Source organism: Mus musculus, chromosome 3 (genome assembly GCF_000001635.26).
Source record: "Mus musculus strain C57BL/6J chromosome 3, GRCm38.p6 C57BL/6J".
NCBI lineage: Eukaryota > Metazoa > Chordata > Mammalia > Rodentia > Muridae > Mus > Mus musculus.
In genome coordinates, this window is record NC_000069.6 from 24,169,078 (window position 1) to 24,187,518 (window position 18,441).

Consider the following 18,441-nt stretch of genomic DNA (forward strand, 5'->3'; position numbering starts at 1 on the left):
GCACATTCTAGCTATTCTAGAAAAATAAATTAATTTGTCACTATTATTATTATGTTACAAAAATGAAATACTTTTGAGGTATTAGTAAATACATTAATCAAAGTAAATGGAAGCTTTGTTCCAATATGAGTTTTAGACATTTTTGTATAAGGTTGGTATATAGGTATGTTTAATATAGAACCAAAAAATGTCTTTCTCCTAAACAAATATTGAATCTTGTTATGAGCCATTTATTATTTATTCATCCTGCCTCCTCCTGCTTAAATAAATGCACACACTAAATGTTTTGCAATTTATCTTTTAAAAATATTTAAATAAAACTTTTACTTTGTTTTAACTGATTACGTGTGTTCTTTGATGGGTTCAGACATATTTAACAATATATTTAACACATTGGGCCTACTCTCCTTTTTTGATACATTCTTTTAAGTAATATTAATGTAGAAAACATAACAGGTCAATATGTAGAGAATACATGTTTATTCAGCTTTAGATAGTTCATCAACATCATCCCACCACCATCAAAGGAATGATGATATAATATGATAAAGGCACTGTGGAGCATCATAGGAAACACTGTGCTCTGGACATGACAGTACCTTTGTTCTCATGAACTCCCAGAAGTTGTAGTTGCCCATGTAAATTCTGCATAAGATTAGCTCAAGACAATCAACACTTCAATATGTAGGATTTGAGGGGCTATTGGTAGTTGATAGCTGATGAAAAAGACTGAGTCTACTTTTCTTTAAAATTTTGTTATTTTAGTTGATTGACCATGATGTGGTTGGTGGCTCCACACCCACAGGTATACAGGCAGCATAAGTTGCTTTCAGTATGTTATGAAATAAATTAAGGTACATAAGAGGAAGTGAAATAGAGAGGTGAATTAAGGGAATGGGAAAGATCTATGAGAAATTAGAATGATAAGTGATGGTAAATATGATCAAAACATATTGTATACATTTATGACATTCTGAAATAATTAATAATATTATATTTAAAGTTTAAAATAACAAAAAAAGTATAAAACACAAAAAGAAATGTATTTATCGAATTTAAAACTAGGTCTGTGCAATGTATTAGTGTCAATCATTAGATACACAAAACGAAAGCAAGCAAATAAATGAAGTCTGATCTCTCTTTCTACTACTGGGGTTCTTTTCCCTGGTCATTCGTTTACTTATAAATATCTCAAGTCCCAAAGAAAAAGTACTCAGTTCATTCCCTCTGGTAAATTTCTTGTGGGTTTGATAAGAAGCCAGATAAAATTTATGACAAGCACATTAGAATACAGCTGATCTTAAAAGTACTTATTTTTCTTTTGGATCTTTCTCAATGTTTTTTTCTTTTGTATGACATATGGAATTGTCAATGAAAACTATCAAACTGCAAAATAATTTATTAAAGTCATAACTTGATAGTTTGTATTACATTTCAATCAAGAATTATGGTGACTCAAGACATGTTTCTTGATCTCTGTCTAGTTCAGTTTCTATGGTACTTACTGGCATGTCTGTGGCCATCTGAAAGGTCATGTGCAATGTGTGCCAACAGACACTGGGGCTAGGAAGAAGCTGCATCCAGTGATGGCGTGGCTGTCCTCATACAGAAGTCCAACACAGATAACTTTATGTGCAGCAAAATTTGCAGAATTGTAAGTGTGATGTCAACTAACAGAGGAGGAAATCATTTGCTGAATTCTTGAGGTACATGAGAACTGATTATTAGTGGAGATATGTCATAACACTTTCTTGAAAAATGTTTTCATTTTCCACAAGGATTTCTCCAAATTTCTTTAATTTTGTTAAGTCTCAATTCTTGGCCTGAGCTAGTTTCAATCTCACAATCTGGCTTTGGCCTCTGAAGGGCTGTGATTCCAGCTAGTCATGGACCACCATACCCGACCTCATACTTTATAAACATGTTACATTCATTTATTGCTATACTGCTGTGTTAGGAATATTTATAGTGTTGCTAAAAAATAACTAAGTGAGTTACAAAATTTACTAAAACACAAACCAATTTGAACAAATACCAAAGGAAACAAAATTTATTTCAAAAACAGTTTACCACAAATGTAGAAATTTAAGACTGAAATTTGAATTTCAAATAAACTTACATTTTATTATATCTATAATGGAATTATTCACAATTTCTCACAAATATCCCCATAGATTATATTGTTCTTCTCACATAACCTTAGGTAAAATACATTCACCTTAAGGGATACTGACTAATAAAGCAGAAACATTACATCTGTAAACTCAGTACTTAGAGGTAGACTCTGGGAACCACATGTATAGGTTAACCTGGTCTACGATGTGAGTTCTAGGCCAGTCAGTGCTACATTAGGAAACTCTTTCTCAAAAAACAAAACAAAACAAAACATAAACAAACTGACGAAATAATAGGAAATTCCTTAAAATTTTTATAAATTATTTTCTGAATACTTAAATGGATGAAATCAAGGAGCATTCACGTATAGAGTAATATGATGCCTTATATTCTTCTTCTCACATATTGTCCATCTTACCTCTATAACCAGTTGCTGGAGCGATGGAGACACTACTGGATATAGACTGGAGTTGCCCCGGATGGGGCTATGAAGGCCAATGTAAGCCACAGCATTTTTTTGTAGAATCTTCACAAAATCCTGAAATAAAAAGTATAAAGAGTTCTACCATTTGTGCAACTAAAATAACACATTCTACTTTAGTAGGTTAACAAATATTTTGATGCTAAAATGTGACGTTTATCAGAAACATGCTATAAATAATTTACCATATGTTAAGGTTACATGTTAATAAATTTATCATATATTAAGGTTAATCCTTCCTCTATTATGTAAAGTCTTTCTCCAAACTTGGTTTATTCTACAAAAAAACCAAGTTTTTAGTAGAAAAACTTGCAGAACTGAATAGATGATAAAGTAGTACTTATATAAAGTAATCATTTTAAGAGAAAAGGTTTGGAGGGTTAGAATAAGGTGGGTTCAATTACAGAACACAAACTGGGAATTTTTTTCAATGACAGTGCCTAACGTTACAGTCATTTAATTAGAGAGCAGAAGTGGTCAACTTAGTTGGTGCTGACCAACTTTCCCTGTGAAAAAGTCAGTAAATTTTGCACAAATAAACTTTTATTTTGAGAGAAATTGGACAAATGAGAATGGTGAGCCAGTGACTATGACTGTATGAAGACCCCATGAATGATGTATGTACTAATGACATGGGATAACTCCATGGCATAGTTATTCATAGATGACTCTTTCCCTTCAGTGTTGAGAATTGATAACACCACACTGTGAGAGAAATAAAATAGGGCCTTATATCCTTGGCTTACCTCTGTTTAATGTTAAAATTCATCTACAAATTTGTGCAAGAAATGAGTAATTGTTTAAAAGTAATATATTGTCTAAATGGACTCACATAATATATAAAAAAGATACTTGAGGAACCTTACATATCATATGGCAAAAATGTCCATTATTATTTAGAGGCTATGTAAGAAATATTTTAGCACTTTCTCTATCAGATAATGTGTTTTCCATGAACCCTGTAGAAGACAGTCAGTTCTATAGATTTACTTGAACAAGCTACCCTCAGAGAAGTTATAAGTTGCTCATGGTAGAAACTATCAGAACTTTGATCTTCTTACTCTAAAATTTGTAATATTTCCAGAGGAGCATGTGAAAAATATTCTTATAGAAGGAATGGTACTTTAAAGACACCTGTTTTAGGAAATGCCATAATTTCCCATAAGGATCAGCCTCAGTATTATGTCAATTCTCTATTACATGCATGGGCTACAAATACCATCTACAAGTTTATTGAGCAACATCATCTAATCCTGTTAATTTCTACTGTGCTTCTTGGGCTTCCTATGTAAGCAACTTACAGCAAATTATAGAGAGCAATCAGGAATATGAACAAAGTTTTTTCTTGTTCACCTCCAGTTGGGATCAATTAGAAGGAAAGTGTTTCATTCTCAGAAGGTTGGATAATGGTAATCAAATTGAGCAACTAAGAGTCTATACTGTCCTTCAAATGGATGCTGATGAAATATTGTCATGGGATACAGTGATGAAATCTATTATTTGGGAAAATTAGATACATTGTTATCAGCCAGCAGCGACTTCTCAATATCCTTGATCAGTTTTCTTACTTCTTTCTTTGTCCAGTTACTCATGTAAGAGGTCAAAAAGAAACTAAATGCATGACTTTGTTCAGTTTTACATGTATATACACACTAGAGAGACCTACATATTCTGTACATATTCAATGTACATTATAATGTATACATATATATGTATGTATACAGACATATACATATGCATATAATTAAATTAGAAGTATGGCATTCTTTGCTCTCTCTACCTCTCGTAGGTACCCTTACTCCAAGCCATCCCTTGACTCTTATCCACATTAAGTTGATAGCCTATTTTTCTTTATTATTGATATATATTTGAAAAAATATAAATATAATCTTCTGAGCCTATTTTTTAGTTGTGTATATATAAGTTCTTCTTTTGGACTCATGTAACATAGTAGTTTTTATATTTAGTCTCTGTTGAGAAATTGCAGTTGTCAAAAGAAACAATGCATTAACAAAATAATTAAAATTAATTTATATTTTACAAGGCACAATATTTTCATAATTTGTAAAAATTGTTCCCATATATACAAATCCATATTATTTAATTTTCAGCATATGAGAACTGACAAGAAAATGCTTTGAAGAATTATTTTGCAATACACTTCTCTAGAAATTTGAGTTTAAGCTGTTTAATTTAGGAAGTAATGTGAGAGAAACCTATTCTTTAAATGTGGTTTATTCACATTTATTAATTAAATAGTAATATAAATAGATTGTGAAAGTTGTAGAGTTAATGGTGGCTGTTTAAAAACATTCTTTAAAATATATCCTTAATATTTACTAGAAAATTGAATCACCATTTCCCTACTTTGTAATTATTTAAAACAGCACACATCACTAATATGTACAAACTGCTTTTAAATTGTACTTATCTTGAAGTTATGAAATAAATTTTAAAGCTTTGTTTCTGGATTACTGTTTTTTTTATCCAGGAATTTAAAATAAAAAATCTCAAAGCAATGGAATTTCTTGACTCGAAGTATACTCTTTGAAACAGAATGTCTCACCACTCACTTGCATAAATGTAAATTGTCTCACACGAAGCTTGTGAGTCCTGTTGAACATTTTTTTCAGCTTTAAGACTATTTACTTATTAAAAACTACATAGGGTTTTTCCTTTTTCCTTTAAGATTATTTTAAATTTCATGTGTGTGAATGTGTATATGTTTGTACATACACCATGAGCATGCATGCTGTCCTCTAAGATCACAGGATGGCATCAGAACTCCAGGAACTTGCATAGCAGGGAGTTGTGGACTGTCCTGTAAGTATTGGGAATAAACCCAGTCCTCTGAAAAATAGTGTGTTCTCTTGTCCACTGAAATATTTTTGTAACTCTACTATTTTTTCTAGCCTTACTGATATTTTCCTTAATCTTTATAAGCATTTTATCCTTCTTGAGGACCTAAGAGAGAATTATGACCATAATTCCCATTAATCATACTTTTTCTCACAAAATAATATTTTATTCAAAAAGATAGTAAACAGATGTGTTCCATTCAAAACAACACAGATATTTTCTCTACATGTTTTCTTTTCATCTCTTTCCAAATAATAATATCATAAAATATGTGAGAGTTTAACAGTGCTAACAATCATATTAGTATAGCATTAGTATATTCACTGTCACATTCTACAAGAATATTATGTCTTCCTGACATACAGCTATTCTAAGAATGTTTCAACTCAAATATTGCAATTGCTTACTGACTTTATCTAAATTCTGGATTAATATTCAAGTTCTTCATGGTAGGTTGGTAAGAACTCATGAAAGCTAGGTTAGAGTGATAGTGTTGATGGAGTAGACAGAAGAAAGACTACAACTTATATTTGCATAAAATTTCTCATTGCATTGATAACATATCATGGTAATGAGTACTTAATATTGTTTGCTAAAACAGTTATTTGAATTTGAGTGTATAATATTCTTTGCCTATCCTGTTATCCTCTAAGTAGAAGTATCACAATAAAGTAAACATTATTGTAGTTAGTATGTAGGTAAGTAGGTCTTATACCAGTGGAGATAAATTCATTGAGGCCTTATGAGAAGTTCATTATTTTTTGTCTTCAATAATGATAGAGTAAAATATATAGAATATGAAATAATGCGGAGCACAGGAAAGAACAGAAAAGAAGTACAATTGATGAATTTATTTTACCTCTCCCCATTCATAGGAGCCAATTTTGCCCCAGGGTGTTCCTCCCCATGAGCAGAAAACAATAGTGCGTTCTGGTCTCCATCCTTTCTTCACTCTTAACATCATAGCTTCAATAAATGCTGTGATTACTGCAGTACTGCTGGCCCATTCTTGACCTTTATAACTGTATCCAGCATGGTGGTTGCTGCCAACTATAATATACCGGTCTGGAAATAGAGTGAAATAAGAGCCATTAAAACAAAATATAAAGCTTGACAATAAATTTAATGACTTTTAAATAATCCTATTGCACAAGCAAGCAACAATTAAGCCAAATTGTTCTAATAATTAATAACACTTTGGCATTTTCCACCCCCTGCCTTGATTCATACATCTGGATATATCAATGTAGAAGCAGCTGCTAAAGCCAATTATGAATCCAAAGCTTAGATCCATATTACTGTCCTCTGCAACATGAATATTAATTAATGAAGTATACAAATATACCACAAAGAAAACCGTATCTAACATTTTTCAGCATCATAGTGGGAAGTACACAGCAAGCAATGCCTGTGTGCTTAGTGAACAGCAATGAGCTATTAATACATCTCTAAAGGAGGTGACTTAAGAGCTGTGTATGTTAAAAAATGTATAGACTTTCTTTAAAAAATAAGTATTTAGGAATATATTTATAGTTTCAATTTATGCTTCTAAACCCTCTCCATTCTCTGAAAGAAAATAAGATTCAGTAGCATCAGGATAGGACTACTGATAATTTAACTTTTCACATAATGTATTACATGTGGTCAGATACAGTTCATTAGATGCTCCTGTAGAAAACATTCTATGATTCATGGATATGGTCCTTTCACTATTTTTCACTAGCTAGACTCACCATTAAAATGGGATCAAAATATAGCTCTAGAGATTACTCTTGTCTCTTTCTCCCCCGGTGAATGTTATTCACAGCAGCAACCAAGGTTGCTTTAATTGATCAAACAACCCTATGAATTTATTTAAAGAGCAGTCTCATTATCGCTTTATTATGAGATGTTCCATGTAACTAAATATCAGGGATTGGCATGATGGCACAGTGTGTATAGGCACCTGATGTCAAAATCAATGACTTCAGTTTGATTCTGGAACCCACATGACAGCTGAAAATTGTCCTCTGACTTCTGTATTTGAGTACTGTCACCACTACCCTTATTATATACACAAGAACAGTATCTTACCTAAAGTATCTCTCATAATTTAAGTCATACATCTACTTGGAATAAAGGAAGTATCCTTTGACTACATGGGGAGAACGGTGGCTATAAGAATTATAATGGTATAGAATCTTTTAAAATTTCAGTACTGAACTGGAACAACCAATAATACAATCTTCCAACTTTTGCTTAAGATATATGTAATGGGCTATAAACTATATGCAACATTATATTATTATATGTTCAAACATTAAATACTTGGGCATTTATTCACACATGCCCAAGAATTTAATGTTTGAAAGTTCTGCTGGAGATGGACTGTATTCTGAATAAATTAACAATGTCTGTTTCTGGTTTTAGCATCAGCAAATAAAACCTCATAAACAAGTAACTATTTTATTTTATTTTATTTTATTTTATTTTATTTATATAGAATTCAAAATTTTTTGCATTCAATTGTTTGGTAGTTTTAAATTTCTTTAGCATGAAATCAGTACACTTTTTGAACAACTGTGCATTTTCCTGTGATGATTTACAAATGAAACAGTGTTAATAAATATTTTCATACTTCAGTTGAACTTGCTTTGTGAAAGACACATACATTGGTGAAATATAAGCATATGGATTTCCAAGATTCTTTGTGTTTCTGTCTAAGGATGCTCTGATGACAGGTTGTACAATAAAGGAACTATGGAGCCTAAGTACACTGCATGAAATGTTTAAGAGTTGGCTGTCAAGAAATAGGGAGGAAATAAAACTTGATTTCAAAATTCTCTGGGTCAGCAATTAGGTCAATATAACTAGTGCCATGGAGAAGAATAATTCTCCAAGGAGAAATTGAATAAGTGTCCCAGTCATATCCACAGAAGTGGTTTGAGTGCAATAAAACCTTAATGGTGCTCTAGGGATGGCAGATTGGCTGAGTGAATTAAAGCTGTTAGCTAGCCCACAAGTGTGATAGGCTGGGGTCAATCCCTGCAACCTGTGATGGGAGGACTGTACTAACTCCCAAAAGTTGTCCTCTGCCATGATCTTCTGTCTGTCTGTCTCTCTCTCTGTCTCTCTCTCTATCTCCCTCCTTTTCTCTCTCTCTCTACAATAAATAGAAGTTTCACAAAATAGAACAGTTGCAACCTCTCTATATGTAATGATTTGTGACCCAGCTTTGTGATGAGACAGAGTATGCCAGCTTGAATCTGTTAATTGATATACGTAACAACTATGTTTATCCTTATTTTTAGACTGAAGATTCCTTCAGCAGTTCATAAGTAGTAAAATATTTAGTGTATAAATAGATAATAATTTTCATTAAAACATTTGACAATAAAAACTACAGACATTGGGCATAACTATGGGTCAAACATATATCAGACAGAGATAAACATTAGAAGGATTTACTTTGAGACCAAATTTGATTAGTTTTCAAAAAGTACATCATTAAAACCTATGATATTTTCTTTTAAAATTATAGGCAACATTATATTATTATATATTCAAACATTAAATTCTTATTTCATTACACTAAAAAATCATAATATCATGGTAAGTAATATAAAAATATTGCCTATTGTGGGTGTATGTGCCTATATATACATATATACATATATATATGTGTGTGTGTATGTGTCTGTGAATATAATTGTATATATATATATATATATGTATATATATATATGTGTGTGTGTGTGTGTCTGTATGTGTGTATATGTCTCTATGTATATATATTTAGAAATATATACATGTTATATATTTTTATATTTATATATATTATATTTAGTAGGATATTGACCTTCACAGAGGAGAAGTTTGTTTGTTTAATATGAATTATGGACTATTATAACTATTTAACCGTACTTACCTGGTGATGTCAAGCCTCTTAGATATCCAACAACATTAGACACTGTTTTAAACTGTGTGACTGTCTGTACCTGCAAACTGACAGTTCTCTTTTCTGTAAAAGAAGAAATTGAAAAAAACTTACTTTTCTATATTCTAGTGTGTGTTCCCCTCTAAATATTAGAATTTGTTTATTTAGAACCATCAGCAAAATAATTCCATGAAATTCAATTTTTCTCACATAGCTAAAGTTATACTTTTTGTTGACAAGCATTAACAATGTTTTAGACAGACACTGTTTTAGGTATGTTAATTCATGATGACTTGGAGACTACTGCTTGCTTCCTGCATTTGAAAGCCATGGAGAGACATCTCTATACCTCATATTTGTTATAGCACCGGCTCCAAATCAAGAACACGCAGGTAATTGTTGCTGTTGCTGAGAAAGTTATACTTTGCAGAAGGAGACAGAGGATAAAGGGAAGATACAGCTGATTCTGTAAAAGTTAATACTTTCCTGTCTTCATAAAAGGACAGCACACATTTTCTCTGTGGGACTCGCTGTTATATTAAGAGTTGAAAAGAATATATAAAATATTTTACAAGTTAACATCTCTAATTTCCATTTTCAAATATATACCCTATTTTCACAGATTGTATAATAAAGCCATACTAATTTCTCTACTTTTTTGTTTAAAATATTTTATGTATTTTATGTATTGCATGCATGTGTTTTTGTGTATCACATGTGTGCACTGCCCATGAAGGACAACAGAAGGCATTGAATTCCTAGGAACTTGAGTTGATAATTTAGGGTTGGGTTACTTTGCCTGGTTTAGCTTAGGAAGCACTTCCTTGTGGCTGGCTCAGCAGGCAAAGGTAATTACTGCTTGGACTGGTGATCTGAATTCTATACCTAGAGCCCAGATAGTAGAAGAAGAGACCTGATTTCAGGACATTGTCCTATGTCCTTTGTGCATATTCCATGGTTCTTATGTGCTCCTTCCAATAAGTAAAGAAGTGTAATAAAAATTTCATGAAGGTGGAAACAGCTTCATGATTTAAGTACATGTAATTCACATGCTCATGTGAATATGAGAAACGACAATTGGATTTTTGAAATATGTGAAACTACAATTGGATTTTTCAGATAAGATTCAGGTGTTAGACGGTTGCAACTCAATTGTTATTTTATAATTTACTGAATAGTTTGTCTTACTGAAACTGCAATCATGTAGATTTCTAATATTTATGGGTATATTTTAGATTTTCTGTATGTCTTGTTTTAACCTTGGCCCTAGTATTTGAATTAACATAGCTTTAGCATCATCACATTGTCTCCATACAATTATTTTGAACTGCTATTTTCATATGAAATTTAATACTAATTTTTTAAGTTTCATGAAAACATTGTTGGGAGACATTTCCTTAGTGTAGCAAGGCAACCACAGACCTATATAAGGAAATGATACTCACTCAAGACCTCATCATGAAACACTTTTTAGTTGCTACATGTGCCTTTATGTCTGTCAATAGAATTTTATATTTTTCTCCTCAAGAGTTTTGTAAAACTATTATTGAGTTTATTTTTATGGTTTCATACATATTTCCCCAATTTAAAAAAATTATTTTATTTATTTACACCCCAAGTGTTACCCTCTCTTGGAGTGCCCCCCCCTCCCCGTTTCTCTTCCCATTCTCCCTCTCTCTTGCCTCTGAATGCATGCTTTCCCTCACCAAGTTTCCTCCTCCTTCCCCAGGCTAAACTCTCTCAAGGATTAGGCACATCCTCACCCACTGAGGCCAGGCAGTCCTTTGCTTTATATGGGTAGAAGGCCTTGTGCTTTATATGGGTAGAAGGCCTTGGACCAGCACATGTGTGCTGTCTGGTTCACCACCCAAGTTTTAACAATTTACATTACAAATAAGAATGCTCTTTAATTTTATACCGTTCATTTATAAGAACATTTCTACCTATCCTTCAATGTGACACAGGGTCCACAGAGTTCTTAATTTGGGTAATTTTCAAGGAAGACAATTGTTTTTGCTTTGGTCTCTTTTATGTGCATATGTATCTGTGCACATGTTCTTGTGCACATAAGCATGCACATCTGTGTGTATACATTTGGAAACTAGAGTTTGACAACAGGTTGGCATATGGTATCATTCTTTATTGTTCCTTTATTGATTTTCATGTTTATGTGTCTGATGACTATGTTTGTTTGTGTGTGTGTGGGGGGGCGGAGCAAATGTGCTTGCACACTCACACACACACACATACCATGTGTACCTGAAATTAGAGATCTGACGTTGATATCAGGAATTTTTCCTTGATCACTGTCTACCTTAATCATTGAAACAAGGTCTTTCAGATGAGCCCATAGCTACATGTTAGAATTTGTTTCACCAGTTTGCTCTGTAGATTCCAAGTGCAGAAAAAACTAATAAGCCAATATGCCCAATCAGCTTTTTACTTGGGTACTGGGAATACAGTGTCCATTCTTTACACTCATGTGGCAACTTTTTGACAACTGACCTGTTTCTAGCCCACTTTTAATTGCTGATCAGTCTTTCCAGCCTCTCTTTACTGTCAGACAAGGTCTCTCACTTCTCTATCTTAACCTGAAGCTCATCTCCTGGCTAGAAAGACTGACAAGCAAAACCCAGGTATCCTCCTGTCTCTGCCTCCAAAGGAAGAGCTCACAAATATTTCCCACTGAGCAATCTCCTTAACCTATTATTTTGTCCTGGAGCCCATGCAGACAGACAGAAATGGGACAAATCCAGCATTCTTTGATCCTTGTCTTTTATTATTAACTTAAGTAGAATATTTTTAACATTTTATCTTTTAAAACATTCTTGATATATGTTTTCTGGGAATGCCTTTTATCAAATTAAGAAATTCACTCCTATTCTTACTTAGCTAAGAGGTTTTCCCATAAGAAGATGTTGAAGTCATCTATTGTTGAGTCCTCTATGGAGATAGCCAGAAATATTTCACTTTAAAACACTGACAAATGTATGTACTTGTAGAATGAGCAGTTTTGTCAGGACATGTCCTTTAGTTGGTGTTATTTTCACACACAAAATATACATGAATATAATTTGAACTGTGGAGACCTGACCCTAGAGGTTTCAGTGGAGAAGAATTTCAGAATGTGGCCTATAGACTATTTTGGTGGTATTTTGGTGAAGACTGTGGCGTTTTTTGCCCTTGTCTGAAAAGTTTACCTGAGTCTAAGGTAAAGAGATTTATATTAATTACATGATCAAAGGACGTCTCAGAAACACCCATCATAGACCTGTGTTTTCTGGTTAATTCTCATGAAGAGCATTTTGAACAAGCATTGCACACTTAGAAAGGAAAAGTATCAAATATATGGTTCAAGCATTAAAAGGGCACCAGGAAGTGAAATGGAGCTGAATCCTGTGTTCTAGGAGGAAACAGATGAAGTGATTTTGGGGCAAGATCCTATCAAGCAAAGTTTAGTAGATCTAGGCATACTTGACACAGCTGGAGTTATCACAAAGAAAGGTGCATCAGTTGAGGAAATGCCTCCACGAGATCCAGCTGCAAGGCATTTTCTCAATTAGTGATCAAGGGGGGAGGGCCCCTTGTGGGTGGTACCATCTCTGGGATGGTAGTCTTGGGTTCTATCAGAAAGCAAGCTGAGCAAGCTAGTGGAAGCAAGCCAGTAAAGAACATCCCTCCATGGCCTCTGCATCAGCTCCTGTTCCCTGACCTGTCTGAGTTCCAGCCCTGACTTCTTTTGGTGATGAACAGTAATGTGGAAGAGTAAGCTGAATAAAACCTTTCCTCCTCAAGTGCTTCTTGGTCATGATGTTTGTGCAGGAATAGAAACCCTGACTAAGATACACCTTTAATCCTAGGAAACAAAGTGAAACAGATCTCTAAATTCAAGGCCAGCCTGGAAAAAAAGCAGGTTCTAGGTAAAGAAAAGATTAAATCCAGGCTTGGTGGTACACACCTATAATCCCAACTTTACAGGAGACAGAGCCATGCAGTCCTCTGAGTTCAAGGTCAATCTACAGAGCAAGCTCCAGGAAAGCAAAGCTTAGGCAATGAGGGAGTTGGAAAACAGAAAGTTGATGATAGAATAAGGGGGGCATGTTCCAGCCCCAGAAAACAGTAGAACACAGCATCTTCAGTCATGTGACTCCAGCTTTAGAGTAAAAAATAGAAGAAATTACTGGGACAATTGATGCTGGTTAGCTGTAGCAAAGAATTAGTCATGAAAGAAGACACCAGTATCATAGAAGTAAAATCTTCTGGGATGTGTTTTCTGAGAGCACAAAGGAACTGTGTTCCAGAGATAGCCAAGGTTGTACCTAGTGCTACAGCTGGACTTGGTAATGAGTAAGGGTCAACCAGGTCATACTGGCTTTGAAGCATGAAGAGGTCATGAAGAGTCACTGAGGCTTGGTACTGTGAGAGGCCATGGAAGACCAATGGTGAAGTGACAGACTCCATTTTAGTTGATGGCCAAGGATTGAAGGGATAATGGAAAGGAGTTGAGGCTTGGCACCATGAAGAGAGCCTATGAGAGGCTATTGGTGAAGCCTAGTTGCAGCAGAAGTTCCCAGTGTATTGAGATGACTGTACCATGGAATGATCACCAAGAACAGCAATGGCAGTGGAGTGGGTCAACCTGAGCTTAGAGTGCTACAAAGGGCAGAGATGGAGAAGTGAAGCCAGCCCTTAGAAGGAATCAAGAAGATCATGTGTGGATCTCAGACACTGAAACAAGAAGCTGTAATATTGAACTTGCCTGGGAGACCCCAAGATACTCAAGATGCCAGAGACATGGGGTATCTGCTGAGGAAAGTTGATAACAAGGAATGGAAATAGCACAGGAGAAAGAAGTTTGTTGCAATCAACAGACACAAAAAAAGAGTTGGAAATCTCAAAACTGCTTTGACATTAGACATGGAGATGTGTTTGTAATTTGTCCAGCTGGTTTCCTGTCTTGTTTTAGGAATTAAAATTAAGTGATTAGATGAATCTCAGAAGAGAAATTGAACTTTAGACTTTTAACACAGTTGAGACTGCTATAGACTGTGGGAGACTTTTGAGGTTGGACTAAATGTATTTTGCATTATGTTATTTTTACGTATGGTCTCCATAGACTCTTATGTTTAAACTTGCCTATGGGGGGGGGACAGGGAGTGGAATGCAATGGTTTGTATATGCTTGGCCCAGGAAGTGGCACTATTAGGTGTGGCCTTGTTGGAGTAGGTGTACCACTGTGTCCATGGGCTTAAGACCTTCATCCTAGTTGCCTGAAAATCATTCTTCCACTAGCAGCCTTCAGATGAAGATGTTGAACTCTCAGCTCTGTCTGTATCATGTCTGCTTGGATGCGGCCATATTCTTGCCTTGACAATAATGGACTGAACCTCTGAACCTACAATCCAGCCCTAATTAAATGTTGTCCTTATAAAAGTTGCCTTGGTCATAGTGTCTGTTCACAATAGTAAAACCGTAACTAATTCATCTCAAATTTTACCTGAATATATTATTTATATTAACATAATTTCTTCATGTAAATGATTTGCTCACTGATTTTTAATCTTAATATGATCATAAATTTAAGTGTGTATACTTTCTATGTAGTTGTAAAATGTTAATGTTTATATAGAGAGACAATATTTTGCAGATACTTTTTTAACATTTCTATTAAAACATCTGCCCAATACATTTTATATATATATATATATATATATATGTATATGTGTATATACATATATATAAATTTTAAGCTAGTACTGTTTTAACATCATTTTCTTACATAATTATGCATATCAAATAAGCTCTATAGGCCACTGATACACTGGTATGAAGTAAGATTTGTTTGTGACCTATAGCTTATTCTAGGTGATAGATGATAAAACATTTTAGAAACATTCAGTATTAACAATGTGTATACTATTTAATAATTTCAGGCTTCTTTATACATTTCCAGTGTTCAAATTTGAAATTTATGTAATGTTGATTATTCTAACAGTATTTCTTGTGTTCTCTACTAATAATTACAAAATTAATACTCTTTTCTTTAGTGATAATGAATTTATCATATTACTCTAGCAATGTAGGATTTTTATTTATTAAATCTTCTGTGTCTGTCAGTTTCTGTGAGTGTGTTTGTGTGTGCTCATGTGCACACACTCACATGAGTGTACACACACGTGTGAGTATATGTTCTGGTGAGCATGGCTATGTGTGTGTATGTAGGTGGAGACCAAAGGATAACCTCACCTCAGGAGGTTTTTCTCAGGAGCTATCCTACTTATTTTTTGAAGCAGAATCTCTCAATGACTAGGAGTTCTTGAAGGAAGTTAGGCTTTGTGGCCAGTGTGCCTTAGGGATGTACATTTCTTTGTCTCTCTAGCACTGGCATCATTAGCAGGCACTGCCACACCAGACTTTGTTAAGAGGTATATGGGGATATAACTTGGATTTTTTTTTTTCCTTTGAGGCAAATTCTTTACCAGCCTAGCTGTCTCTCTATAGGACTGTGAAAGACAGTCTGGTTCCTGGTTCAGCTAAGGTTGGAAACCCCAGAGATCCTGAGGAACAGTAGGTGTTTTGCCATGCTTCTGGACATGAGGCTCCTGACACAAGGCTGTAGTTCTCCATAATTTTGTGGCCATTAGTCACGGTAAGGGCAACACCTCAAGCCCCTCCACAGGTAGAGGCCATGACCTGTGGTGGAGCCTCAAGACAGATCTCCATTAAAGGCCTAGAGGCATAGCCAATAAACTCTCTTTCCCAGACATTCCTCCCTGCAAAAGTTATTTAACCTCAGGCCCACCCTGAGAAAGTAGGTTACAGTTTTACTCATTGCCACTCTCTGTCATGACAGTAAATGCCTTCAAACCATGGACTGTCTCTTTTCATTGGGATTCACAGTGGGAACCAATGGAACAGGCCTCTGTCTAAAGAGCAGGCCTGTAATCTCTCCAAGAAGGCCTCTCAGTGCCCCCATCCATGGCCTGCACCAAGCCAAGCCTCCCACTAAACAAACCAATACTCTCTCCTCCCCACAGGACCAATGGAACTCTTCTCGCTTTGTCCCTTCTGCCCCACTAGACCCAGCCTATGGGCCTTCACTCCATTCACAGCTCTTCCTTGGCTTCCAGTGGGACCTGTGTGCTCAAGAGCCTGAGAACCAGAAATCCCCAGCCTCCCTACAGAGACCCCCCTGAGCCAGCCTCAGCAGTCAAAACTCTCCAACCATGCCTCCAAGGGTAGCCCAAGGGACACCCCATAACCCAACATCCCTCCACTCTCCAAAATGCTGTATATACGATGGGTTAATTTTGTGTGCATTGTTTTCTAAAGCCTTTTCTTTACTGTCCAACAAAAAAACTAATGTAACCAATCAATCTTGCCTTTCTTTGTGTTCCTCTGGTGAATTTTCCCATAGCTATTGTTACTGCTATGAAGAGTAGCTTTGTCTAAGCAGCTTCTCATGTAGTCTTTTCATGGAAACAGCAGTAGATGCACCATCACATCATCAGTTCAGCCAATTAGCACAGAGTCAGAGCAGGGGCTAAGAGATACTGCTTCACTTACACTGCAATCTCTCAGATAACAGAACAACTGCAAAGGACAGGTCCAAATAATGAAATAGTCACAGAGCAACATTTCACTTTTTTCTATTTATTTATAGTCTCATATATTTATGTCCTAATACATATTAGTGTATTATTCCATACCCATATTTGAGTAGATAGAAAGATATAGATATATATATAGATACAGAAACACAATCTATTTTCTTTCACTCCAATAGGGCCATGATCATACTTTAAATTTTAGTAACAAATCTCTCTAAAAAATTGGCTAACCTGACATTCTAAGGGCCAATTTACCACTGTTGCCATTACTAACGTAAACAACCCACTGAGAAGGCAAAGTGCCTCTTCAGAGAAGCAGCAATAGACATCCTATATTTTGGACAAGGAATAATTTTACTCTCTGCAGCACATTCTACAGTTCAAATTAGAGAAAGCAACAAAAATATGCCTAAATGGAAAATGGGTTAGAAAATAATGATAAATATGCGGCCATTCAAATGGGAAAAGATTATTGAGAAACATAATCACAGTGCAAGTGATACAGATAGGATCCATAGGACACATGTAATGGCTGCACTCAGATCACATACACAGACACTGTGAGGATAGAGTCATTACCAAGTTGGACAGAAACAAGGTTAGTCAGCACTCCCTATGCCTGCTGGGCTGAAGCTCTATTGCAAAGAGATTTCAACACCTTTCCTTTTCAGATATTTATTTTCTTCTCTAAATCTCCAGAGATGGTCCTTGTAAAAATCCAAGGATTTTTTTTTCTTCCTAGAACAGCATCTAATAAGAAAGAATCCCTTGATACAGAAACTGCTCACTGAACTGGCAGAAAATGAAGGTGGTTTAGAATAGTTTTGTAACACCTGGAGAAATTTCCACTTAGCCCATTGACTCAGGAAGGTGTAGACTGGATCCTGACCCTAAGCTGTGTTCTCCCATAATTCATGTTACATAGATGGCCACAAGAGCTCACATATAAGATGAACATGCACCACTAAACAAGATGGCACAATAAACTGTTATTGGACCCCATAAAGTAGCCAAATTTTAACACACATGATTCCATAAATGCTGTAACTGAAACCTGGTAAACACCCGAACATGTTAACAATGAAGAACAAGGCTACAATCATTAAATAATTGTTTTTTTTTTTCCATTTTTTATTAGGTATTTAACTCATTTACATTTCCAATGCTATACCAAAAGTCCCCCATATCCACCCACCCCCACTCCCCTGCCCACCCACTCCCCCTTTTTGGCCCTGGTATTCCCCTGTACTGGGGCATATAAAGTTTGCAAGTCCAATGGGCCTCTCTTTCCAGTGATGGCCGACTAGGCCATCTTTTGATATATATGCAGCTAGAGTCAAGAGCTCCGGGGTACTGGTTAGCTCATAATGTTGTTCCACCTATAGGGTTGTAGATCCCTTTAGCTCCTTGGCTACTTTCTCTAGCTCCTCCATTGGGAGCCCTATGATCCATCCATTAGC

General features: G+C 35.2%; 1 protein-coding gene across 3 annotated transcripts in view; it reads right to left on the minus strand.

The window, feature by feature from the left end:
* Nucleotides 1-18,441, minus strand: part of Naaladl2 (N-acetylated alpha-linked acidic dipeptidase-like 2) — a 1,346,047-nt gene that overhangs the window by 370,975 nt on the left and 956,631 nt on the right. For all 3 annotated transcript variants that reach the window (XM_017319681.2, NM_001326288.1, XM_017319682.1), the window contains 3 exons: nucleotides 9,363-9,455; nucleotides 6,315-6,520; nucleotides 2,534-2,653 (listed from right to left, as the gene is read on the minus strand). In XM_017319681.2, the coding sequence (XP_017175170.1) occupies nucleotides 2,534-2,653; nucleotides 6,315-6,520; nucleotides 9,363-9,455 (419 nt within the window). The remainder of the gene's footprint in view (nucleotides 1-2,533; nucleotides 2,654-6,314; nucleotides 6,521-9,362; nucleotides 9,456-18,441) is intronic.